The 20,944-nt window shown below is 35.4% G+C and overlaps 1 protein-coding gene across 3 annotated transcripts in view; it reads left to right on the top strand.

Moving 5' to 3' along the window:
* The first annotated feature begins 484 nt into the window (after window positions 1-484).
* Window positions 485-20,944, top strand: part of LOC145683879 (tyrosyl-DNA phosphodiesterase 2-like) — a 73,218-nt gene continuing 52,758 nt past the window's right edge. The window contains exon 1 of one of the 3 annotated variants that reach the window (XM_081755511.1): window positions 485-718. Coding sequence is in view for 1 of the 3 variants with exons in the window: in XM_081755510.1 (XP_081611636.1) it covers window positions 1,137-1,221 (85 nt within the window). In the remaining 2 variants the exon portion in view is untranslated. Of the gene's footprint in view, window positions 719-835; window positions 982-1,121; window positions 1,222-20,944 lie in introns of those variants that run through there. The other 2 variants (XM_081755512.1, XM_081755510.1) reach the window with 2 other exon arrangements.

The following is a 20,944-nucleotide window of genomic DNA, read 5'->3' as shown; positions in this document are numbered from 1 at the left end:
TACTTTTCTTCTCGTGTATTTTTAAATTTACCTACAAAACGTATTCTTTGCTTGGTTATCCATGCGTCCAAGGATTACTTCTTTTAAACATAAACTATACGAAACTTTTCGAGTACATTTTAACAATTTGATTTCCTAGTATAATTATGCAAATCATTTAAATTGCTAGTCATTCCAAAATTCCGACGTATCTACGTCTGAGATTTCATTGAACCATTGTCTAAAAATTTTACTGTGCTATTCTTACCATGGACAGCGAAAATATGTACTCTGGTCCAAAATGACAACCACTGTGGATAAAAAATTCACTTGGTTTACTCAGTTAATTATACACTTCTACACATGAACTGAACACAAAACACACACAACAGCTGATCACATGTTAGGAAGCGGAAATACTACCACACTACTCAATACATTTACGGAAGTGTTGCCATTCAGTGTTATCTAATCTTCTCCCTCTCTCGCTTTTGCATTAACTCTGGACGTTCCCTCTTTTCTTTCGAAGTTGCACATGATGTAGATGAGTACAGAAGTTTTGTGTAATTAAAGAGTAATAAGATTCAAAGCTTTATTTCTTTACTACTACATTTACTACTTTTTATCATAGTTTTAAGTTTTTCATAACTTTGCTACAAGTTATATGTTTTAGAGAACATATTGGATTGAAACTGGCAACAGTTCGGAGGGACGTGAAAAGCGGCAAGAAGCGAGAAAGGTTTGTATTCTACTGGAGAATATTAATATGTATACCTTGAATTTCATTTAAAGGAAAAAGACGTTGGTGAAAGCAAATTCAATAGATGAAAATATCAGAGTCCAATTCTTGCATTGTTCAGCATTCGTCAATGAAGTTACATGTTCAGTAATCACGTTTAAATGGTCTGTTCCATATTGCTTCTTGTACCATGTTATTATGGTTCATGTTAAATGCTTTGTGGTCCACTTAAGCGTTCATATTATGATCCACTGAGTAAAGAGGTATGCTTATAACGATTGGAATTTTAATTCAATGCACGTTTCTTGACGCAACAGTGGTTTATCTGTGAGTGACGATACATTTTCCCCACAAACTGATTTCAGTTTAAGAGAACGACTGCAGGCAAGTTGTAATCCGTTTCCAGCAGAGCAAATTTATGAGTTTATTTAATTCCATCCTAGTGGAATGGGTTAGCTATGTTGGGCGTTTCCGTAAAAGAAATGTGTATTCACCGTGGCTCGGTAAGTAGACATGTACACATTTGAAACCGTTTCGGATATAGTATACATGAAGCTGCATCAGTTCCCGAAGGAGCAGGACGCTCATACTTTTAGGGATTATTCATTGAGTATGTGCGAACTTACAAAGGGGGTAACAAAGCGAGTTTTATTTACTTATCGACTGATACGAAAATAAAAAAGAACGTACCTGTACTTTATATCTGCATGTGTAGTGCCCTTGTACTTTATCAATGTGTGTGTGTGGGGGGGGGGAATTAACGCATATCGCATGTCTTGTGCACATGGATACTTCTTACTATTGCACTACGTAGAAAATTTGTGGTATTTCATGTAGAAGTGGTAATAGAACACAGAAGAAATGCAGATCAGGGGGTTCTCATGTATACTATTAGCGGCAATGTTTTAATTCATGATTTGAACCCGTAGAAGTACGCAAAAAGTGAAACACATAGACTGTCCTGTATTTTATAAGTACCGGCAGTGTAACTAATAACGGAATTAACAGACATTGTGTACAAATATCAAAGTAGCGAGGAGAAACTTGAAGCTGTCAAAACTCAAAAAAGGGAGCATGTGGGAAAGATCGATCTGAGTTCTCGTCTTTGCTTTCGTTTACACACATACCCACCGTCGCTTTGCATCTGCTTCCTAGCTTTAGACTGCACTCAAGAGGAATACATAGAATTCTTGCTTGTAGTGACCACCTAGTACAGATTGGTGCATACTTTACAGACTTGCTTCTATGCGTTATAAATTTGTATGCATGTAGTTTATGGTATATTTTTACCGCATATTGTAAATCTATACACAATTCGTGAGTATCGTCGTTATCAGGGAGTATGACAAATTTTTAGTGCTGGCGAGTAGGTCTAAAAGTGTGAAAAATACGTAAAATTTACAGGAAAGAAAAGGTGAATTGCTTTTTTTAATTAAATACATGCTAAAAAAAGAAGTGTGATGAAGTGTTAAGAGTGATATTTTCAAGTGTTACGAGTTGCGTGTTATTTGGGGACATGGTGATATCAAACATGGCTTAAGTTTAGAGTGCCCTTCAAACTACAAAGAAAAGATTCCATTTAGTATCTCCTCTAACTCTTTAATTTCCATTTTTTATGTCGAGTACAGAACCCAGCCAACCCCTGCGGGGCTTCTAACCCGTTCCTCCTCCTCCTCCTCCTCCTCCTCCTCCTACTACTACTTCTTCTTCTACTTCTTCTTCTTCGAGTGGGACATATACTAAATAACAGCCAAAAATTTAAAACATTAAAAACTGTTAGGTTTTAAGGTTACCCGGTAAAGCCAGTTAGACTAGAACAATGATTGGAACCTGTTCTCATAGAAGCTTCAATTATCACTTAAGTTCAATAATCCGTAGTTCTCGTAAAAATATAATAGACTCTCTCTATTATTCTTATATAATTATGTAAAACTCAATGCGGAAATATCACATTCAACGCACCGATTCACCATCCTATACAGTTACCATGCTGTTGAATCATCAAAACCTTCCGCGCCTTGCAAATAGTACCCACTTCTACATATCTTTTCTCGTATTAAACATAACTTTACTGTTACACTTACGCACCTAAACATCACATAAAAACTCCAAATCATCATTTCTCCTGTTAATTTTTCTAATTTTAAAAAGACGGAGAGGCATATCCGAACTTAATCTTCAGACATTGTGGTGTAATGAGGAAATAATTCGTAGCGTTCAAAGATTATGGTTGCGTGAGACATTTCGATTGCGAGTTTCATAAGAACTTACGTTGGTGAAGAAAAAGAGTTATTAGGCCCTATGTTAGGTGGAGCGGCACGGATTATTAAAATTGAGCCTGTCTATCTCATCTGTGCCCTCGGAAAATATGCAAAACATACTTTTGCTCCATCCCCGCCACCCTCTGGCTTAGGAAATTCTCCCTTTGTTTACGGAAAAGAAGTGAATGACCTCCGTTGTGTTGCCAAGTTGTCATCCAATCGTTTTGTCTTGACAAGTGAAGATCGTAGGCTACTTAGAATGGTTAACAAGACAGATCAAAGCGAATTTTGTGAAATAATTCATTGTGAAAACGTTTCCGCATCCAATAATTGAAATATCTCGGCCGCAATAACTTGTCCTTCCTCTTTGGAGGGAGGTACGGAGAAACACATATTGACAGCAGCGCTTTGAAGGAATACAGTTGAAATAGAAAGGCTCTAGAAAGTGTGGCAAATATAGGAAGACGTTGAAAATTAAGAAATGGAGGAAATGTTACATTTTAAATGTAAATATCGTGTTGATGGTCTGAAATATTGACAAAAGTTGGCAATGAAAGGTACTTTTTTCGAGCACACAAAGTTCTCTATAGAGAAGGTACCTAACTTAGTGGTTTTAGCATCTTCGTTTACGTGCACACTCACCATCGCTGACACGCGTGCTCCCTACTGGCATCCCTTCGCAGCGGTTCGTGCCTCCCTGCTGAGCTCCTACCCTAACCCGGTTAAATAGCATTCGTGCTAAAAAGTTGCCATCTAGCAGAGGTTGGTTTATGTTTTTTATACTAGTTCGTATATTTCCGGATGCAGTATTTACACGCAGAGCGGTAAAGATGTCTTAAAGTGAATCTGTAGTTAGGAATTCTTAAACACCTTCTAAGGTAATGACAATGAGTTCCTCTTAAACTCAAAATCAACTCAACTCAACTCATAAATGACAAAAATTTCACGATTTCGAGCATGAAAATACTGGACCTACTTTACGGCACAAAGACTCATTTTTGTTTTAATACGGACTTTATGTTGAATTGTACCAATGAGTCACGTGTTAGAGTAGTCACCTCTGATGCGTGGAATACCTGGTTTCATCACAGTTCTCGTCAAGTAGGCTTTCTAGTGGATAAACAACCTCATGATGTGCGTTGGTTTTCTGTTAGTTTGCCACGATTTCGTTCGTTATCAGGGTTGGCTGGTTTAAGCCAAGAAACGAAAAATGTTCGTAAAAGTACAAGTGTTTGTAAAATCTTGATGAACACACATTTGTGGGTTATCACATTTCCTCCCGTACATTATTCGTATAATATTCAGACCTAAATTCCCCATTCATTACTCAAAAAGATTATACTACAAAAGCAACTCTTTTTATATATATAAGTTCATGAATGTTTGTTTTGTGATTTCTTTATAGTTTATTATTATTATTATGTAATTACAATGAAAGAAAAATTCTAAATATTTCGTTTCAATAATATTTACTATTGATAAAATACGTCGAAATGCCGTACTTTTGTGTGTGTGGGTGGGGGTGGGGGGTCATAAAACCCTACGAGAGGCATTTAGTGAAATGAGAAGTGTCTTTTGTATCTATTTATGTATAAATGAGTCTGAGCCAAAGTGGACTCAAATAATTCGTATCTTTATCCACTTTTCGTACTGATACGCAAATTAAGTCGTTGTATTTCTTTAACTTGGACTAATAACAGTCGTTGTTAACTAACTTGGAGTAAATTAGTTCTGTACTCTGTAGTACTTTGAAATTGTCCATATGTAATTCTGTATAATGGTTTCACTTGTGCAACTGTTTATCTTTTCGTCCTTCTGAAATTACTCTTGACAATTATATTAACAAGTATGTAAAGATCAGTACAACGTATTTTTATCAGGAGTCCTTCGTGAGTGAGTCTGTGGACGTATCGCATTTGTAGCCAATTAGTCCTGGTTCCGAGTTCAAATAAAGGACAATTTCATTTGGATGTAAGTTGAGAAGCCGTTCGGATTCCGCTTTAAGCCTATGTGACCCTTCCAGCATAACCTGGTTGTTGCATAATAACACCAAGCCGAAACAAACTTATTTCTGTCCATATATAATATGAATACATAGAGCAAATTATTTAAACCAAAAAAACCTGGTTTAAACCAAAAAAAAAGTCAGAACTTGGAATTTTTTATTTTCAACGAGATAGAATCATCTGTTGAAGTGCAAAAGAACAGAAAAGTGCTGTGCGGTCTCCGTCATGTTTTGAGGAGGCAGCTCTGCGAGTAAGTCGTTGGCAACGCTTTGGCTGAATTTTCACTGCTTTAGAAGCATAGGCGCCGACACGAAGAAAACATTGGGAGGGCTCAGCTACTGTAAACAGGAACAAGGGATGTAGGGTTTTGGATTTAGACACTTTCCAGCGTAAGACCCCCCCCCCCTGTTACCTTATGCTCGGCATAACGTAACATGGCCCGGTAGTTTTGGGACACCTATTGTATATAAAGAAATTTTATCTTTAGTGACAATGTAAAAACATGTTTATTTCTCGTACTATGAAAAGTAGGTCGCAAATTTCGCGTAAATTTATTCAAGTAAATAGTTTCAAATAGGTATTACATGAAAATACATGGTTAGTAATTATATTTTGTAAGTTTCACGTATTTAACGAAAAATATGACATTATTTTAGAAAATAAGTGTATATTTTAGCGTTTTATAGGGTTTTCAGTTTATTTCTATGGATATTTTGGTATAGGGAATCTTCAAAAGAAAACTAAAATTTTTATTTCGTAATTTTTCATCAAAATTCTAAATTTAGAAAGTCAGCCATAATTTCTTCTTGATGCATCTCTTTGTTTCGGAGTAAATTATCTGTGATTGGATCATCCGCAATCACAGCTGTGGTTGAGATGTTCGGCTTTCTTTGATCTCAGGAGAAAAAGCTGTCATCCTATAGTTACTTCACAATAATCCTCCAATTACGGATCTTCTTCCCATTGTTCTTTGTCTTACATCAGAAGTAGCCATAGGAGATAGACGTGAAGTGTTCGACGTCTGTACATATTTGTTAAAATTGTTACTTTAAAACAGTGATACTCATTTGGAATGGTGATTCTTGCAAAATTCACGATTTAGAGCAGTGAGAAATTGTTGTGGTAGCAGGTTAAGACAGTGGTAAAATAAGAAAATCTCGAGAATGGTGATTAGCGTCGTGGAAGAAGTGAGTTGGTAAACCATATTTCAGAAGAATATGTCGGAGCTATCACAGCTATGTTTCTTTTTGGGACCAAAATGAGTGATTCTTTATAGAATCACGTGGAAGAAGACAGGTATATTTTTTTGGAAATTTTCTGCTCTTAACAGTTTCGGCTCATCGTTGGATGAAAACCAAGTAAGTGTAAAACGAGAAAACCAAGAAAAAACAGTTTAGGAACGACAACCTCTAAAGTCATTATTTCGTGGCAGAACAAACGAGTGTGTTTTTTTCTGTGCAGGTGTTAAATTCTAATATGATGTGCTAATTGCCATAAGTTTTTCCCCAAAATTGCATACATGCGGGTTCAGAATGTGATTGCGTGAATACACTCAATGGGGGGAAGGGGGGGGGGGGGGAATTAGAGTCAACATTACGAAGACGGTTGTCATAATAACAAGAAATGTGTGTAACACAGACACACACACATTTCCCTCAATGAAAAAAATTTTAGATTCCCTGTTAACCTCAAAGTTATCTTATTTCGGAAACCTTAGTGCTGCTCGAAATTTTACAATTTTGGCATGGTGCTTTTCTTTGTTTAATCATTCTAAAGGTTTTAGAATTTTGGAAACAAATGTGGTCAGAATCACGGCTAATGCTTAGTACAAGGGTACATGGTTTTGATACCGGTAACAAGAGACTGTCGTCAACAGGTCAGATCTCCGCTGTTTTATTCTGATACCCGTCTAAAAAATTTTCAGATACAGTTTTAAGGATTTATTTGCATAAATATTTCGGTATTTTAAGTGGAAAATAGAAAATTTCAAAACGACACATTCATTGATAGCCACTAAGTCTTTGCAGATCTGTGGTAGCTAAAAGAAATGTAATTTGTGAATGAAAAGGGTGCTTCGTGTATATGTATTTTTTTTTCTTTTCTTAGGTTAAGGTAGTTTAGGATAGGTAGGTTAGGAGAGGTTAGTTAGGTTTAAGTATTGTGCAATTTGTTCTTTTGAGTGTTTTCCTGTGTTAGTTGTTCAATGAGGTCCGAGCTTCAAGGGAGGTAGCGAAGAAAGCGTAAACCCTCTATGCCGGCCACAACTACAGCGCACACAGGTTTGAGCACCGAAATGAAAAGAAAATCAAAATAGCTAACCACAGAGAATTTTGTAGATGGCTTAGTGTAGATTTAATGTAATGTGTTTGTTGATTTTCATTGTTTTTGTTGTTATGATGTAAATGTCTACGAATATCGAGAATATTAATGAATATGCATATTTTAAGAATTTTCTTGAAAACTAAATGAAATGTAAACAATGTTTCGGCTATGAAAATTTGGAAAATATTCAATGTTATTTTCTTTTGGGTCTATTTCGATTCAGATGGGTATATCCGTACAAGAGAATGTAAAGATTTTTTTTTCTGAACTTATTGTCAAATCTATTTCCATGAATGATGTCAAATAAAAATTACTAGCCGTGAAGTAACATCTTTCTTTTCGAGCACAAGAACATAGCATTTTAGTTTTAAGTAGTAAATTTGAGCACAGTTATGTTTTAATAGTATGTGAAGTATGGACAAGGTAAAGAGCAGTACGTACACAATTCTTTTACTGGTGAAATGAAATCGCTGTGAATCGAAGAAAAGATATTTTCCTTAGTGTGACCGGGGTTGAAACAGCCGATTCTGCAGAAATTCATTTCTTTTCTACCAGTTTGATCAAAATCTCAGTTTGGATTTTTTTTAAATTTCCGTTGCGCTACTAAATTCTGTTTTGGGATTCGTACGATATTTTTATTTTTATTTTTGATAGGGCTTTTACAGACAAAACTAAGATCTCCATGGTGCTCATTGCCAGCTCCACTCGTAGGTCGATGTTCTGTGTCGGGAGTTTGTGGTTCGCAACCTATTTCACGATGGAATGCGGATGATGAACTGCAGGTCTGGATACCGTACTGTGAGTTGAGATGGAAGAGACTCTGGAATCTTCTCATTTGGGCAAATTTGAGTTCTATTTTCCGTAGATGATTGGGTTGGTAAATGTGTCAGTGACTGTTGAGGGCAAGCCCACACGGGCCCAGTAGGTTCGTTATCACCAGTCGGTGGTACATTTGCATAGTCCGTAGTCTTAAGGAAAGTGAACATCATTCAAACATAGTAACACAATACAATTTTATTTTTATTTTTGTTATATTTTATTATTTTTATTTACATTATTTTTTTTTAAAGTAAAACCCCGTTTTGATTAACAGTTTTCATTTTTTCTCTTTATTTACGTTCCGCGTTTCTACGCACCAATAATTAACTACTACATTGACAGCACGACACAATGACGTTGCAGCTTTCCCCGCTGATCTAATGGTTAGTGCGTATGACTTTGGTGCACAGAGTCCCGGATTCACGGTGGGAGAGCATTGAACGATAGTGGGTCGGATTTTATCTTAAATTGTAGGTCCACGTCTCATATAGCCTCGCTGCTCAAAATATACCCTAAATGATAATCAACTCAACAATATAATTCCAATAATTCAGAAACAACAATGGATAAGAATTCATTAGTATAACCAATAAACTGTTTAGCCTTCTATTGCTCAATAGGTTCAGTTAATTGCTCCAAATACAGTAAAACCTCTCAATAACAGACATCAGTGGGATATGAATATTTGTCCGTAAAAGGGAGTGTTGTCTCCCATAACAACATACGTATTTTTACTGGGAGGGACAAACATAGTTTGTTCACATTAAGGAGATGTCCGTTAAGAGAAGTTACAGTATCGAAATATTTCCAATATTTGAATGATACAATAAGACTTTCTTCGTCCTATATTATCTTGTAAAATAGATGTAAGACTAAGATATGACTACCAAATTTTAAATTTCTCATCAAATTGTAATATTATGTTACTTGTATCTAGTTGACTTTCTTCCATCTAGGTTCAGATTTGTAGGCGGTAAAGGTTGAATTACTTAATTTTCATAGCAAAAGTTTGCCCGCGGATTTCGGTGCGCATTATAAATTCGTCTGCAATAATATCAACATCGAGTCTTGCAGAAAGTTCTTGATGACAATTTAAAATTAGTAACGCGTTGAACTGTTTTTGGCCCATTTTAGATCGCAGATAGATGCCCGTGGTGGATGGTAGCGTCAAAAATAAACGAACGATGGAATGTCTCCCTCTTCTCATTCACTGACAGAAGATTCATTCTGCACTTTTTCCGTTCTCACTACAAAATGATTCATTTTTCAAATGTGCAATTAACACTATTTGCCAGCAAATAATGAATAAATAAATAAAACTAAAACATTTCACTAAAACTCACACTCCGCTTCTTGCATTAAACTGAAACGATAACAAGGCACTACAATAACGTTTTCGTTTTTCTGCCAACACTACCGATAAACTAAAACACCGAAATGTTTGGAGCAAACAACAAGGGAGTATACATTGTTACTCAGTACGTTTTCTCCACCCGCACAAAATGACCTAAACCCAGTATTTGAAAAATATGGAAAGAAAGAAACGAACGATGGCAGCGTTAACCAGGGGTCATAAACCGCTATATAAAATACCATGTGTGGCGAGGGCAAGGAACGGAAATTTCAGGGGCTTCCAGAATTCCTAGAAAAAAGGCCCACGATACTTGTCCTCTACATCCGCTCATATATTAATAAAAGAACGGCAATTTTCTCTCTCTGTTTGTTTTGATACTTGAGGACGACAATACTTACCAGTCACCAGTAAAGAACTGAAGCTGGGAGCGGGAGGAGAAAACAAAATGTAAGAACAACATCATCTGTTCCCTTCATTCAATAAAAATTCTGAAACATAAAAAGAGATGTTTGGCAATACTAGTTTTACTAAAGAAAACTGAATACTAATATATTCTGAAAATGAAAATGTACCTGAGTAGTCATTTTTTAAAACTGTCTGAAAAATTTATTTTAAAGAGATAAGAATACTAAAACAGGACTGAAACATTGGGGAGGGGGGGCTGAAGAGGTCTGAGCCCCCAGGTTCCGGCGCCTATGATTAGAAGACTCCTATTGTCCATGCGCTTCGTGTTCCTCACCTCGTGCTTGTGTGATCCAAGGCGTTGGTTAGGAAATCAACGTCTTGAGTTTTCTGTTTCTCTCAAGCATTGCAAAGTCTTTCGATTTCTTTGTGGATGTACACATATTTTATAGCAATACGAAAAACATTTTTTGGGGGTAGAAGGGTATGATCTACGCACTTTTTTATTGCTAAACATATCATTCAATTCAAAAGTTAATAGTGCAATCCAGGGTGGATTGATTTAAATCAGTCTGATTTAAATCACTTGATTTTTTTAAATAAAAATCGTTGATTTAAATTAAATTCCGAAATAAATTAATTTAAAGTGAAAATAAGTAAAATCCAGTCTCTGTTTTGTTATTTCAATTATGGAAGATAATCATAATACAATAAGATGCAAATGTATGTACAGCACAGTATGAAAACGATTGTTTCATGCAGAGGATGATTAGGGAAGATCCCGTTTTGAACGGGTAACGGAGGAATTCTGCTTTCTTATCTTCGTAACGTAAGGTTTTTAAATCGTTAATTATTCCAACGAGAAAATCACCATGGACATTTAAGACGAAAATTATTTCGTGTGCGCGTATGTTTGTTTGTTCTCAGATAATAGGGTCGTATTTATAAAGCGGTCCGATTCCCTCTCCGAAACTTAAATCTTTTTTAGATTTTATAACTTGAAGCGAAATTTGCGTATTTTATAGGTATGTATTTCGTGCCGCAAGCTAGTTCCAATTTTTTTTCTTTTATGTATGTCCCTGCCAAATATGAGTAACTTTTGTGGGAAAAAAAGTATCATGCTGATAAAAGTCGTCGTACTTTTTCCTTAGTGCTTAAGAAACATTGTTTGGGATTAGAGATGCAAAATAGCCGGCTTTTTAAATTTTTTTTCACATAAAAAGCCGGCTTTTTAGGGAAAAACCGGAAATTTTGTCTTTTTTCATTTTCATGCTTTTTCTATCTAAATAGCATTCTTATAGTATACTCTATAGTAAACAAGATTTCATGACCTAAATACCATATTTCCCTCTAGAATTCACCATCATGATGGATGGAGCACATGTTTTATGAATTAAGCATTAAGTACGCAGTACTTGAGAGAAATTTTAGAGGCTACATAACTTTATTTTAACTTCTGAGTTATTGACACTTTTTTCTTCTTTAGATTATTTCATTTTTTAGTTATTCGTGTTTCATTTCTTAAAGCTTAGTACTCTAGTTCCTAGCATATAGTTAAACTTATGTTTTTCAATATATCCGTCAGAGCATTCTTCCACACTTCTGTTATACCGTAGCAGTGTAATGATGTAGCAGTAATCTTCCGGATGCAACCTTGAATACCATTTTATACAAATAATCATAGAAAAGTGTTTTGGAGGATTTTTTCTTATGGTTAGTTTTTTCTAAAAATGCGTGATTTTCGTTTGAGGGGAGCTTGAAGTTTATGAGTAAAGACATAACTAAAAATTCGTTTGTTTTAGGAATTCCGTAATTTCGGAGAACAGGGTTCAGTGCGAAAGACATTCCCGCCCTAACCCCTTTCGCAAATCCGTCATTGCTGGTAATTAGTAATAACAACAATTTAAAACATAAGAAATGAAATCAGCCAGGAATCACAGTACACGCACTATCTCTACATTCACAGATGGAATTAAGAACTTTTGTCGGGTTGGTCGAATGCGGGACTGAATCCCGGATATCCCAATAGAAGCGGAAAGAGTAGCAACACACTCATATTTGTTGTGCTTGACTTAAATGTATTTCCTAGTTTTATAAATAAATAAATAAATAAATAAATATATATATATATATATATATATATATATATATATATATATATATATATATATATATAGATAGATAGATAGATAGATAGATAGATAGATAGATAGATAGATAGATAGATAGATAGATAGATAGATATAAAGGGGAAAGTTCCGTAATGACATGTTGAATTCTTGTTAAAAATTCAGAAACCTTCAGGACTGGGTAAACCGTGATGGTGGTTATATATTCCAGAGCCTTGGAAACCAAACGCTCAGGTGAGCAGTATTACGCATATGATCCATGAACGGAAAACTCAGTACTTTCCTGACTCTAAACAAGGTTAAGGAACAGTCAGTGCATTACAGAATTTGGGACTTTACCGATTTTTCAGATCCGAAGCACCTGATAGGTAGTAACAGATTATTACGTATGTAATAAATGAATAGAAAATACATTTTCAACATTTCTGTTCCATTTCAAAGAAGTTTCTGTAGGAGCAGCAAAGGCGGAAACAAGAGGACATTAACAAATTAGGTGAATTTTGAGCGTCCCATGCAAAGATTGCATTTTTTCAGTCTTTTAAAGTAATACGTTGAATTGTGATAAAACAATGATTTTTCTTCATTGTTACTCTGGTATGAATGTTTGAAAGTCTCGGAAGTCAGACATAATAAACTTATAGGCTATAACAGATTGACGAGGGAATGATGTTTATTTAACAATCACCAGATGCAGCTCAGAGGCTATTTTATACTGGATATCTAACAACATGGAAAGGATTTGGGAACGTGTCAGCCTGTGCCTGTTTCAGTAGGTACCATCCCCGCATTTCCCTGGTAGGATTGATGGAAACACTGGAAAACCCCAGTCAGGATGGTCGGCAGCGGGAATCGAACACATGACCTCCCGAATGCGAAGCCAACGTTGTATCACTTGAGCCACTTGATATCGTAATGAACAAAGAGAAATCATCCACCACGTCAGGAGACGCTACTGGTAAGCACAGTATGAAAACAAGTATCATGCAGAGGAAGATTAGGGAAAATCCTGTTTTGAACGGGTAACGGGTGAATCCTGCTTTCTTTTCTTTGTAACGTAGGGTTTTTAAATCGTTAACTATTCCAACGGGGAAATCACCATGGACATTAAGACGAAAATTCTTTTGTGTCCACTTCTATTTATTTGTTTCCAGATAATAGGGGCGTATTTAGAGGGGTCCGATCCCTCTCCGAAACAAAAGGAAATTTAGATTTTAAAACTTTAGGCGAAATTTATGTACTAAATACATAGAAGTTCCTCGTGATCGTAATACGGCAAAATTTTGTATTCGCTAAAATATCGAATAATACTTTTGCTGAAGTGAATACTTTCAAATATCTAGGATCAGTATTAACAGACGAAAACGATATTCACGAAGAAGTTAAATATCGACTAAAAGCAGGAAATTTGTGTTATTATTCAGTTCAAAATCTCTTGTTGCGAATTCTGTCGAGGAATTTGAAGCGTAAAATATATAAAACGATAATCATGACTGTTGTTCTGTATGGTTGCGAAACATGGTCGCTTACTATGAGGGAAGAGCATAGACTGAAAGTATTTGAGAACATAATCCTGAAACGAATATTCGGACCCAAGAGGAACGGGAATGGGGAATGGCGGAAACTTCATAATGAGGAACTACATAATTTATACAGTTTATCAAACATTGTAAGGGTCATCTAGTCTAGGAAACTCAGGCGGGCAGGTCATGTAGCTAGGATGGGAGAAAGTAGGGACGCTTTCAAAATTTTAACTGAAAGACCAATCGGAAAACGATCATTAGGAAGACCGAGCGCAGATGGGAGGAAAGTATTAAATTGGATGTTGCAGAAATAAGAATACAAAGAAACTGAATTCAGAGGGCTAAGGATAGAAGGCAATGGAGAGCTTTTGTAAACGCGGCATTGAATCTTCGGGTTCCATATGCCATAGAGTTAGTTAGCTAATTTTAGGCGAAATTTATTTATTCCGTGCCGCTAGCTAGTTCCGATTTTTTTTTTTTTTAAAATATGCCCCTACCAGGTATCAGTAATTTTCGTGAAAAGAAGTGTCATGTTGATAACGTTGCTGTACTTTTTCCTTAATGCTTAAGAAACATTGTTTGGGATTGAAATAGGTTAACGACTGGGAATTAATTCAAAATGAAACCCGAATACTTTCACTTAAATGGCATAATTAATTTTTAAGAATGTTTTTTCTTCAGTTCGCGACTTTTATTATACGAGAAGAAAGATTTGATTTAAATAAAAAGATTGGATTCAAGTCATCTTTCTTAAATGGGAAGGAGGTGTATGACACATCAAATCAACCCAGAATTTTTATCAACGGGGAGTGTAGTGAAACAACACAGCGGTTGTAAATCGCGTGTGTCAAGAAAATGTGAAACCAATCAGAGAGTGTTCTCATGTAGCCCGAGGAAGTCAATTCGCGCAGCGAACAGTTAATTGGCAATTCCAAAGTCAACAGTGCACGATGTGGTACACAAGCGATTATGTTTGCGCGCGTATAAGGTGCAATTGTTGCAAGAAATTAAGTCCAACGATAAGCCATGGAAAGCAGCATTTGCTACTGAAATTCTGGACAGGATTGATTATAACCATAATTTCCTATTAAACGTTGTTTTCTCTGATGAGGCAACTTTTCACTTGTCTGGCTGTGTTAACAGACACAATGTTAGAATATGGGGGATCTGAGAATCCGCATGCGTACATATAACATTCTAGAGACAGTCCTAAATTGAATGTATGGTGTGCTTTAACACACAATGCAGTTATAGGCAGGGTTTGCCCAAGTGGGCCCAGCCCCCCCCCCCCAAAAAAAAAAACCGGGGGGGCCGCCTGAAAAAACCCACCTGGGTTTTTGACCTATTTGTTAGTATATTATTGATGCAACTAAGGTGATCACATAGTAAGTGGTTTTTATCAGATTTTAGACTTTCCTTGGGCGAATTAGAGGCTTTCACGTTAAGGTATACAACATTCAACATAAGACCTTTTTAAAGTTTTGAATGCACTAAATGAATTAAAAAAAAAAAAAAAAAAAAAACTTACCTTAGCTTAAGGTAGTTATAGAACAAATTAATGTATGGCTTATGCTTATAGCCTATTTGAAGTAAAATAAGCAATTTTGTACTTTAGAAAATATTTTCCGTGAATAGTATGCTCGTCGACTTGGCGACACCGAGGGACATTATCGCTCATACGTTTGACGGGTTTAAGGTCATAGGTGCTGGTACTAATAGTACATATGTAAATACATTAGTAAAACTATTAGTATTATTTCTTACCTTTGATGTAAAACACAAGGTTCTTCAACTGAAATTTGGTTTTCCAACAATAACAGTTTAATTCAGTCATTTGTTGCTACTCTTCAAATAAGCATTCTGTAGAATCAACACCAGCAATAGCGTAAACATTCTTGTCAAATTTAAGAAGCTTAATGCTCAGGATTCCGAAGACTATGTAACGCTTACTATTTCAAGTGCTGAGTTCAAATTTCCGTACTAGTGGAAGTTTTGATGTACACGCCGTGAAAGAAGTGCTCGGGAAATTCCCGAATTAAACGCAGAAGGATCGGAAATGAATACAACAATAAAACTATTTATTTTACGCTTAAGCCTGCCATACTCCCGTAAAAAACGAGTATCCCGCATCCCCGTAAATTTAGTCGGGACAAGGAAATGTCCCTTATTTTAACTCCGTTTCATTTCTGCTATCAATATCAGCTTATTCGAAAAGTGAAAAACAAAAAATTCTGACATTGGCTGGGAATCCTGAAATTAGTGAATGAACAGTACACTGTTGCATGTAACAGTTTCAAGGAACACCACCCTGCTCGACTTCTTGATAGCGAGCGAAATTTGTAATGCTATTTTTTCCATTGCACTTGATGGAAACTCGGATACTCTTCGAAACATTAAAAAAAAAAAAAAAAAAAAAAAAAAAAAAAAAAAAAAAAAAAAAAAAAAAAAGAGGCTTTGAGAGTGTTTCTACATTTACAAACACAGGGAAGATGACTAACCTTTTCTTCAGCAAGTTAACAAGAATTATAATCTTTTTCAGAGGCTAGGGGTGCAGAATTGTGCTTTGGCCCAGGTCTTAGAAAAATGTAAATCCGATTTTGACAATTACACACGACACAAGGAGAAAAATCAGCTTTTCATCAGATTAAACTGACGAACGTAATTTTGGCAGATACAGCCATGTAAATAAATATTGCTAAACGCGCGAAAAATATTTGTAGAAGACTTTACCACTGATTTAAATAATTTTCATATTGTTTTCCTGTAAAGCATTTTTATAGAACATCGTAAGTTTTTTAGGCATCTTCAGTCTATACAATTAATTGCAGGGTACGAACAGAGAAAAGGAGCTGCTGCTTAGTGAACTTTCGCCTATTATATTATTGGAAAAAATAAAATAAAAATAAAATGAAATCTTTTAGTTTTAGTCTCATAGTTATGCCTGCTATTCTCAAGGTGACGGTGATAATGAGAAATGAATAAAATGACAGAATGAAGAAAGTGGGAGGAAACGTGAGAATCTCGAGAAAACCCACGCTCAACGTGTTTGTCCACCACAAAGCTCACTTGGCGCGAGCTAGGTTCGAACTAGGAACCCCATGCACTAGAGGTGAACGCTCTACCACTGAGCCACCGCGGCCTCTTATACTTTTGTTCATAACCAGACTACAGTTCATTGCATTTTGTTAAAAAGTTGAGGAAGGGGGGGATCTGAGGTGTCCCGTATTCTCATGGAGAAAATATGGCAGGTTTATTTACGCTGGAAGATGTTAATTTCATATAAGACATTTTAAAACATTTATTTATTTCATACAACATGAATTGTACCTTTGTTTTAAATTAATAGACCCCTTTTGGTATTCATATTTGGCGAACGTCAGTCAGACTTCTGGATGACTTGATCTACATTTGTTCGTTTGTCTGCCGAGCTCGTTAATGGCTAGGCGGTTAGTGTACGCGTCTTCGGCGTGGGACTCGGGTTTGCCTCCCGGAGGGAGCTTATGTGGTTCGGATTCCACGTTAATCAGTAGGTCCCGTCTCATATAGCCTCGCTGCTGAAAGGGACGTTAAACACAAAATCAACTCAACTTGTTTGTCTGCCTCTACCACACACACTACAGGGTACAACTTTTGGCCTTTTAAGTTAAAATTTTCAGAATACAAGCACGAGACACTCTAAATTTCCTGTATAGATTTTGGCGGCATACCAACGTGAAATGTCAAAATGGCGGCCACTTTTTTCAAAACAGCGAGTATCCACGCTATGAAGCGCAATTTTCAGTCTTTTAAGTTGAAATTTGACGGTGGAAGCACGAGATAGGTTAAATTTGTTGTACAGATTTTCTCGGCGATCGAATGTAAAATTTCAAAATGGCGGCCATTTTTTTCCAAACAGCAGTAAGCAGAAAATTGTTTCAAGTTGTGACAATGGCAATCTTGGAATATAAATCACATTTTAACACTTTTACCCCAAATACATTGAAATATTTCGAAAAAAAAAAAACGATTAAACCCGAAAATACCCGAAAAAACCCATATGGGTCCAGGGGATTGGGCTTTTTAGAAAAGCCCGGGTTTTTTCAAACCCTGAGTTTTATGCAATTGCAATCAGAAAAATTCTAAATATTGTTTCGTTTTAATAATGTTTACTATTGATAAAATTCATCGAAATACCTATTTTTTTTTTGGGGGGGGGGGGTCATTTACTGAAATCAGAAGTATCTTTGGTATCTATTTATGTAAAAATGGGTCAGAGCCAAAGTGGACTCAAATAATTCTTATCTTTATTCACTTTTCGTAGTGATATGCAAATTAAGTCGTCGTATTTTTTTAACTTGGACTAGCAAAAGTCGTAGTGAAATAACTTGGACTTAATTAGTTCTTCTATACTCAGAAGTGTTTTGAAATTGTCCATCTGTAATTATGTATAATGGTTTTACTTGTGCAACTGTTTATCTTTTTATCCTTCTCAAATGACTTGACAATTAAACAGTTATACAGGGTGTTTCAAAACAACACCGACAACGTTTGGGAAGTAATTCCTGACACCAAGATAAAAAGTATAGACCAACTTGGGTGCACAAATGCTTCCTTTCGGATAGGCTGCCGAAAACATGAAAAAATGAACTTTAGAGATCCATAGCTTCAAAACTATGGAACGTACAGTAGTCGGTTCAAGACTTCACTTATGAACCAGTATTAGTTCTACCCAAATATCCAACTTTCATAATCGTAAGGCACTCACGCAACAATTTTTGTGGAGGGAGTTTGGTTACTGGCATATAATCTGTAGTACTCACCAACTACCTCTAGAAAAATAGTTGCGGAAGTACCGCAGGATTCTGAAAGTCGGATATTTGGATAATGCATACACTAGTTCCTAAGTGAAGTCTTGACCCGACTACGGTAAGTCCCATAGTTTTGGAGCTAGACCTCTAAAATTTAGTTTTTGATGTTTTCGGCAGCCTATAACTCCGAAAGGAAGCATTTGTACACCCAGGTTGGTCTATACTTTTTGTCTTATCTTGGTGTCAGGAATCACCTCTCAAAAGTTGTCGGTGTTGTTTTGAAACCCTGTATTATAAGTATGTGAAGATCAATACAACGTATCAGGAGTCCTTTAAGAGTGAGTCGGCAGACATATCGCATTTGAGGCCAATTAGTCGCGGTTTCGAGTTCAAATGGAGGACAATTTGTTTCGGATGTAAGTCAAGAAACGGTTTGGACTCCGCTTTAAGCTTATGTGGCCCTTCCAGCATAACCCGACTGTTGCATAATAGCACCAAGGTGAAACAAACTTATTTCTGTACATATGTGATATAAATACATAGAGCAAATTATTTAAACCAATAAAACCTGGTTTAAACAACAACAACAACAACAACAAAAAGGTTTAAACAAAAAAACGTGTTTTTTGTTTTTTTCAATAAAAACCATGGTTTTTGCCAACCCTGGAAAGGACTATAATAATATATATATATGAAAACTAAAATCCAAAATATTTAACTATATATGGGTGGCTATATGGGTGAATATATGATTTTACGAGGTGGTATAAATTCGAGTTATATTGTTCGCGAAAATGAAACTCTTCCTTTGCTATTTTTTTAAATCATGAACTACCTCTGGCAGGTTTCTTGCATTCATCACAGAAGTGACCGCTCTGATTGGTCATTTTTTTTCTAAATTATGATAAAATAACTAATTGAAAGAGTTGCTCTATGTCATCTCGGTCACGTTTTTAATGAATTTTTAAAACCTGAAATTAATGTTTTAAATAGACAGAATCAAGCTCATTCGATGCTCCTTATTTTAAAAACTTTCATATAAGATTAAGATATATAATAATTATAAGCTAAATAATATATTAAAACTTCATCATTTGTTATTTTTTATATTTTTGCACACACATAGTTTCGAATATATTTTAAAATCTTTAGCTTTTCATTTATATAATAGCATTGAAGTAAAACATAGATTTATTTCCATACAATCACAAGACTTTAACATTAAAAAATAATTTTTACGGTATCTATAGACTTTTTATCACTTGTGACCGAAATAACGATGCTGTAGCCAAATGGATATTTGGAACTTCAGACAAATAAACATGTATCAATTTACCATTTTATTCGATTTTTTTTTCTTCGAACTGAAGCCAGAGCAATACATTAACTTGAACACCATTACAGCGATGCCTATTTTTCATAATATATGTAGAATTATATAAGAATAACAGCAATAATAAGAGTAATGCATTATACCAATAACGTTTTAATATACTTCCAAAAAGTAGTTATTGTTTTAGATAATGCATACTTTTACATAGCATAAGATTGAGAAACACATTCTAAGCACTTTTCTTTAAAACAAAATCATTTTTAATCTTAATTTTGTCTACATGAAACTGAACTATCTTAAAAGTTTGTAATATTTCAAATATAGGAAACTGGTAGATTTGTACCACTCTTCAATAAGTATTTTTCAGGAGATATATTTAAAGTAAAACTTAAATGTTACTCTCATACAAAGTGTACCTTAGTATGAATAACAGAAAGGAAATCAAAATTCTTAAGTAATTTTGGAAAATTCACAAACATTGTTGTGTTAAAATACGACAGCCTTTCAAGGACCGAAATGAAAAGTCTTTACTAAATACAGCAAGTTGCTTTACAACAGATTTCTCACCACATCTTCTGAAACTCTAAAAAACCTCCGTTTCTCTCTTTTTTTCAATTTTACATTCTTGAACAATGCCCACTATTTGATTTATGCTTACAAAGAAAGAAATATTTTGCTCATTCAGGGTAAACAAAGAGCTTCCTTCACGTGTTTGATTTCAGAATTGAACCTCAACATCTCCTTCAGGAATACTTGTACATATACCCAAATAGTTTTGCTTTCCGGTCTTTTTTACATCAAATCCTACAATAACACAATTACCTACATTTACATCTGTAAACCTCTTAACAGGAATATAAAGCTGTTTTTTCACTTTCACAATTACGTCATCAGAATCAGATTTTGAAATATAAACTTCATGAAGTTGAAGGCGTTTTTTAGTTGAAATATTCTTAAGGCTTTTCCTGTAAGGTATCTTGCCCCTTTTAGGGACACCATGAACAATTGCAAGATGATAGTGGGTACATATTTCATGTGGTGGACACAAAAGCAAGAGTCTTATTCTGAGTTTTTTCAGTACACACTATTTGATGAGCATTTGCAATAGACGGAATTACTAGTGCATCGGTTCCAGCCAGAAGACTTTTAGTTTCATGGAAGCTTGAATCTGGAACATATAAAATTTCAACTGCACTTGACTCTTCAAACAGACGAACAAAATCCCTGGCATCATAAACATCATTTCCATGCAACACAAAACTGTCAGCAGCACGTTGAACCGATCCCCCAACC

The sequence above is a fragment of the Thermobia domestica genome, chromosome 4 (assembly GCF_964235325.1).
Source record: "Thermobia domestica chromosome 4, izTheDome1.hap1.1, whole genome shotgun sequence".
NCBI lineage: Eukaryota > Metazoa > Arthropoda > Insecta > Zygentoma > Lepismatidae > Thermobia > Thermobia domestica.
Note: the sequence above shows the minus strand (reverse complement) of the source record. Positions and strands in the feature narration are given on the sequence as shown.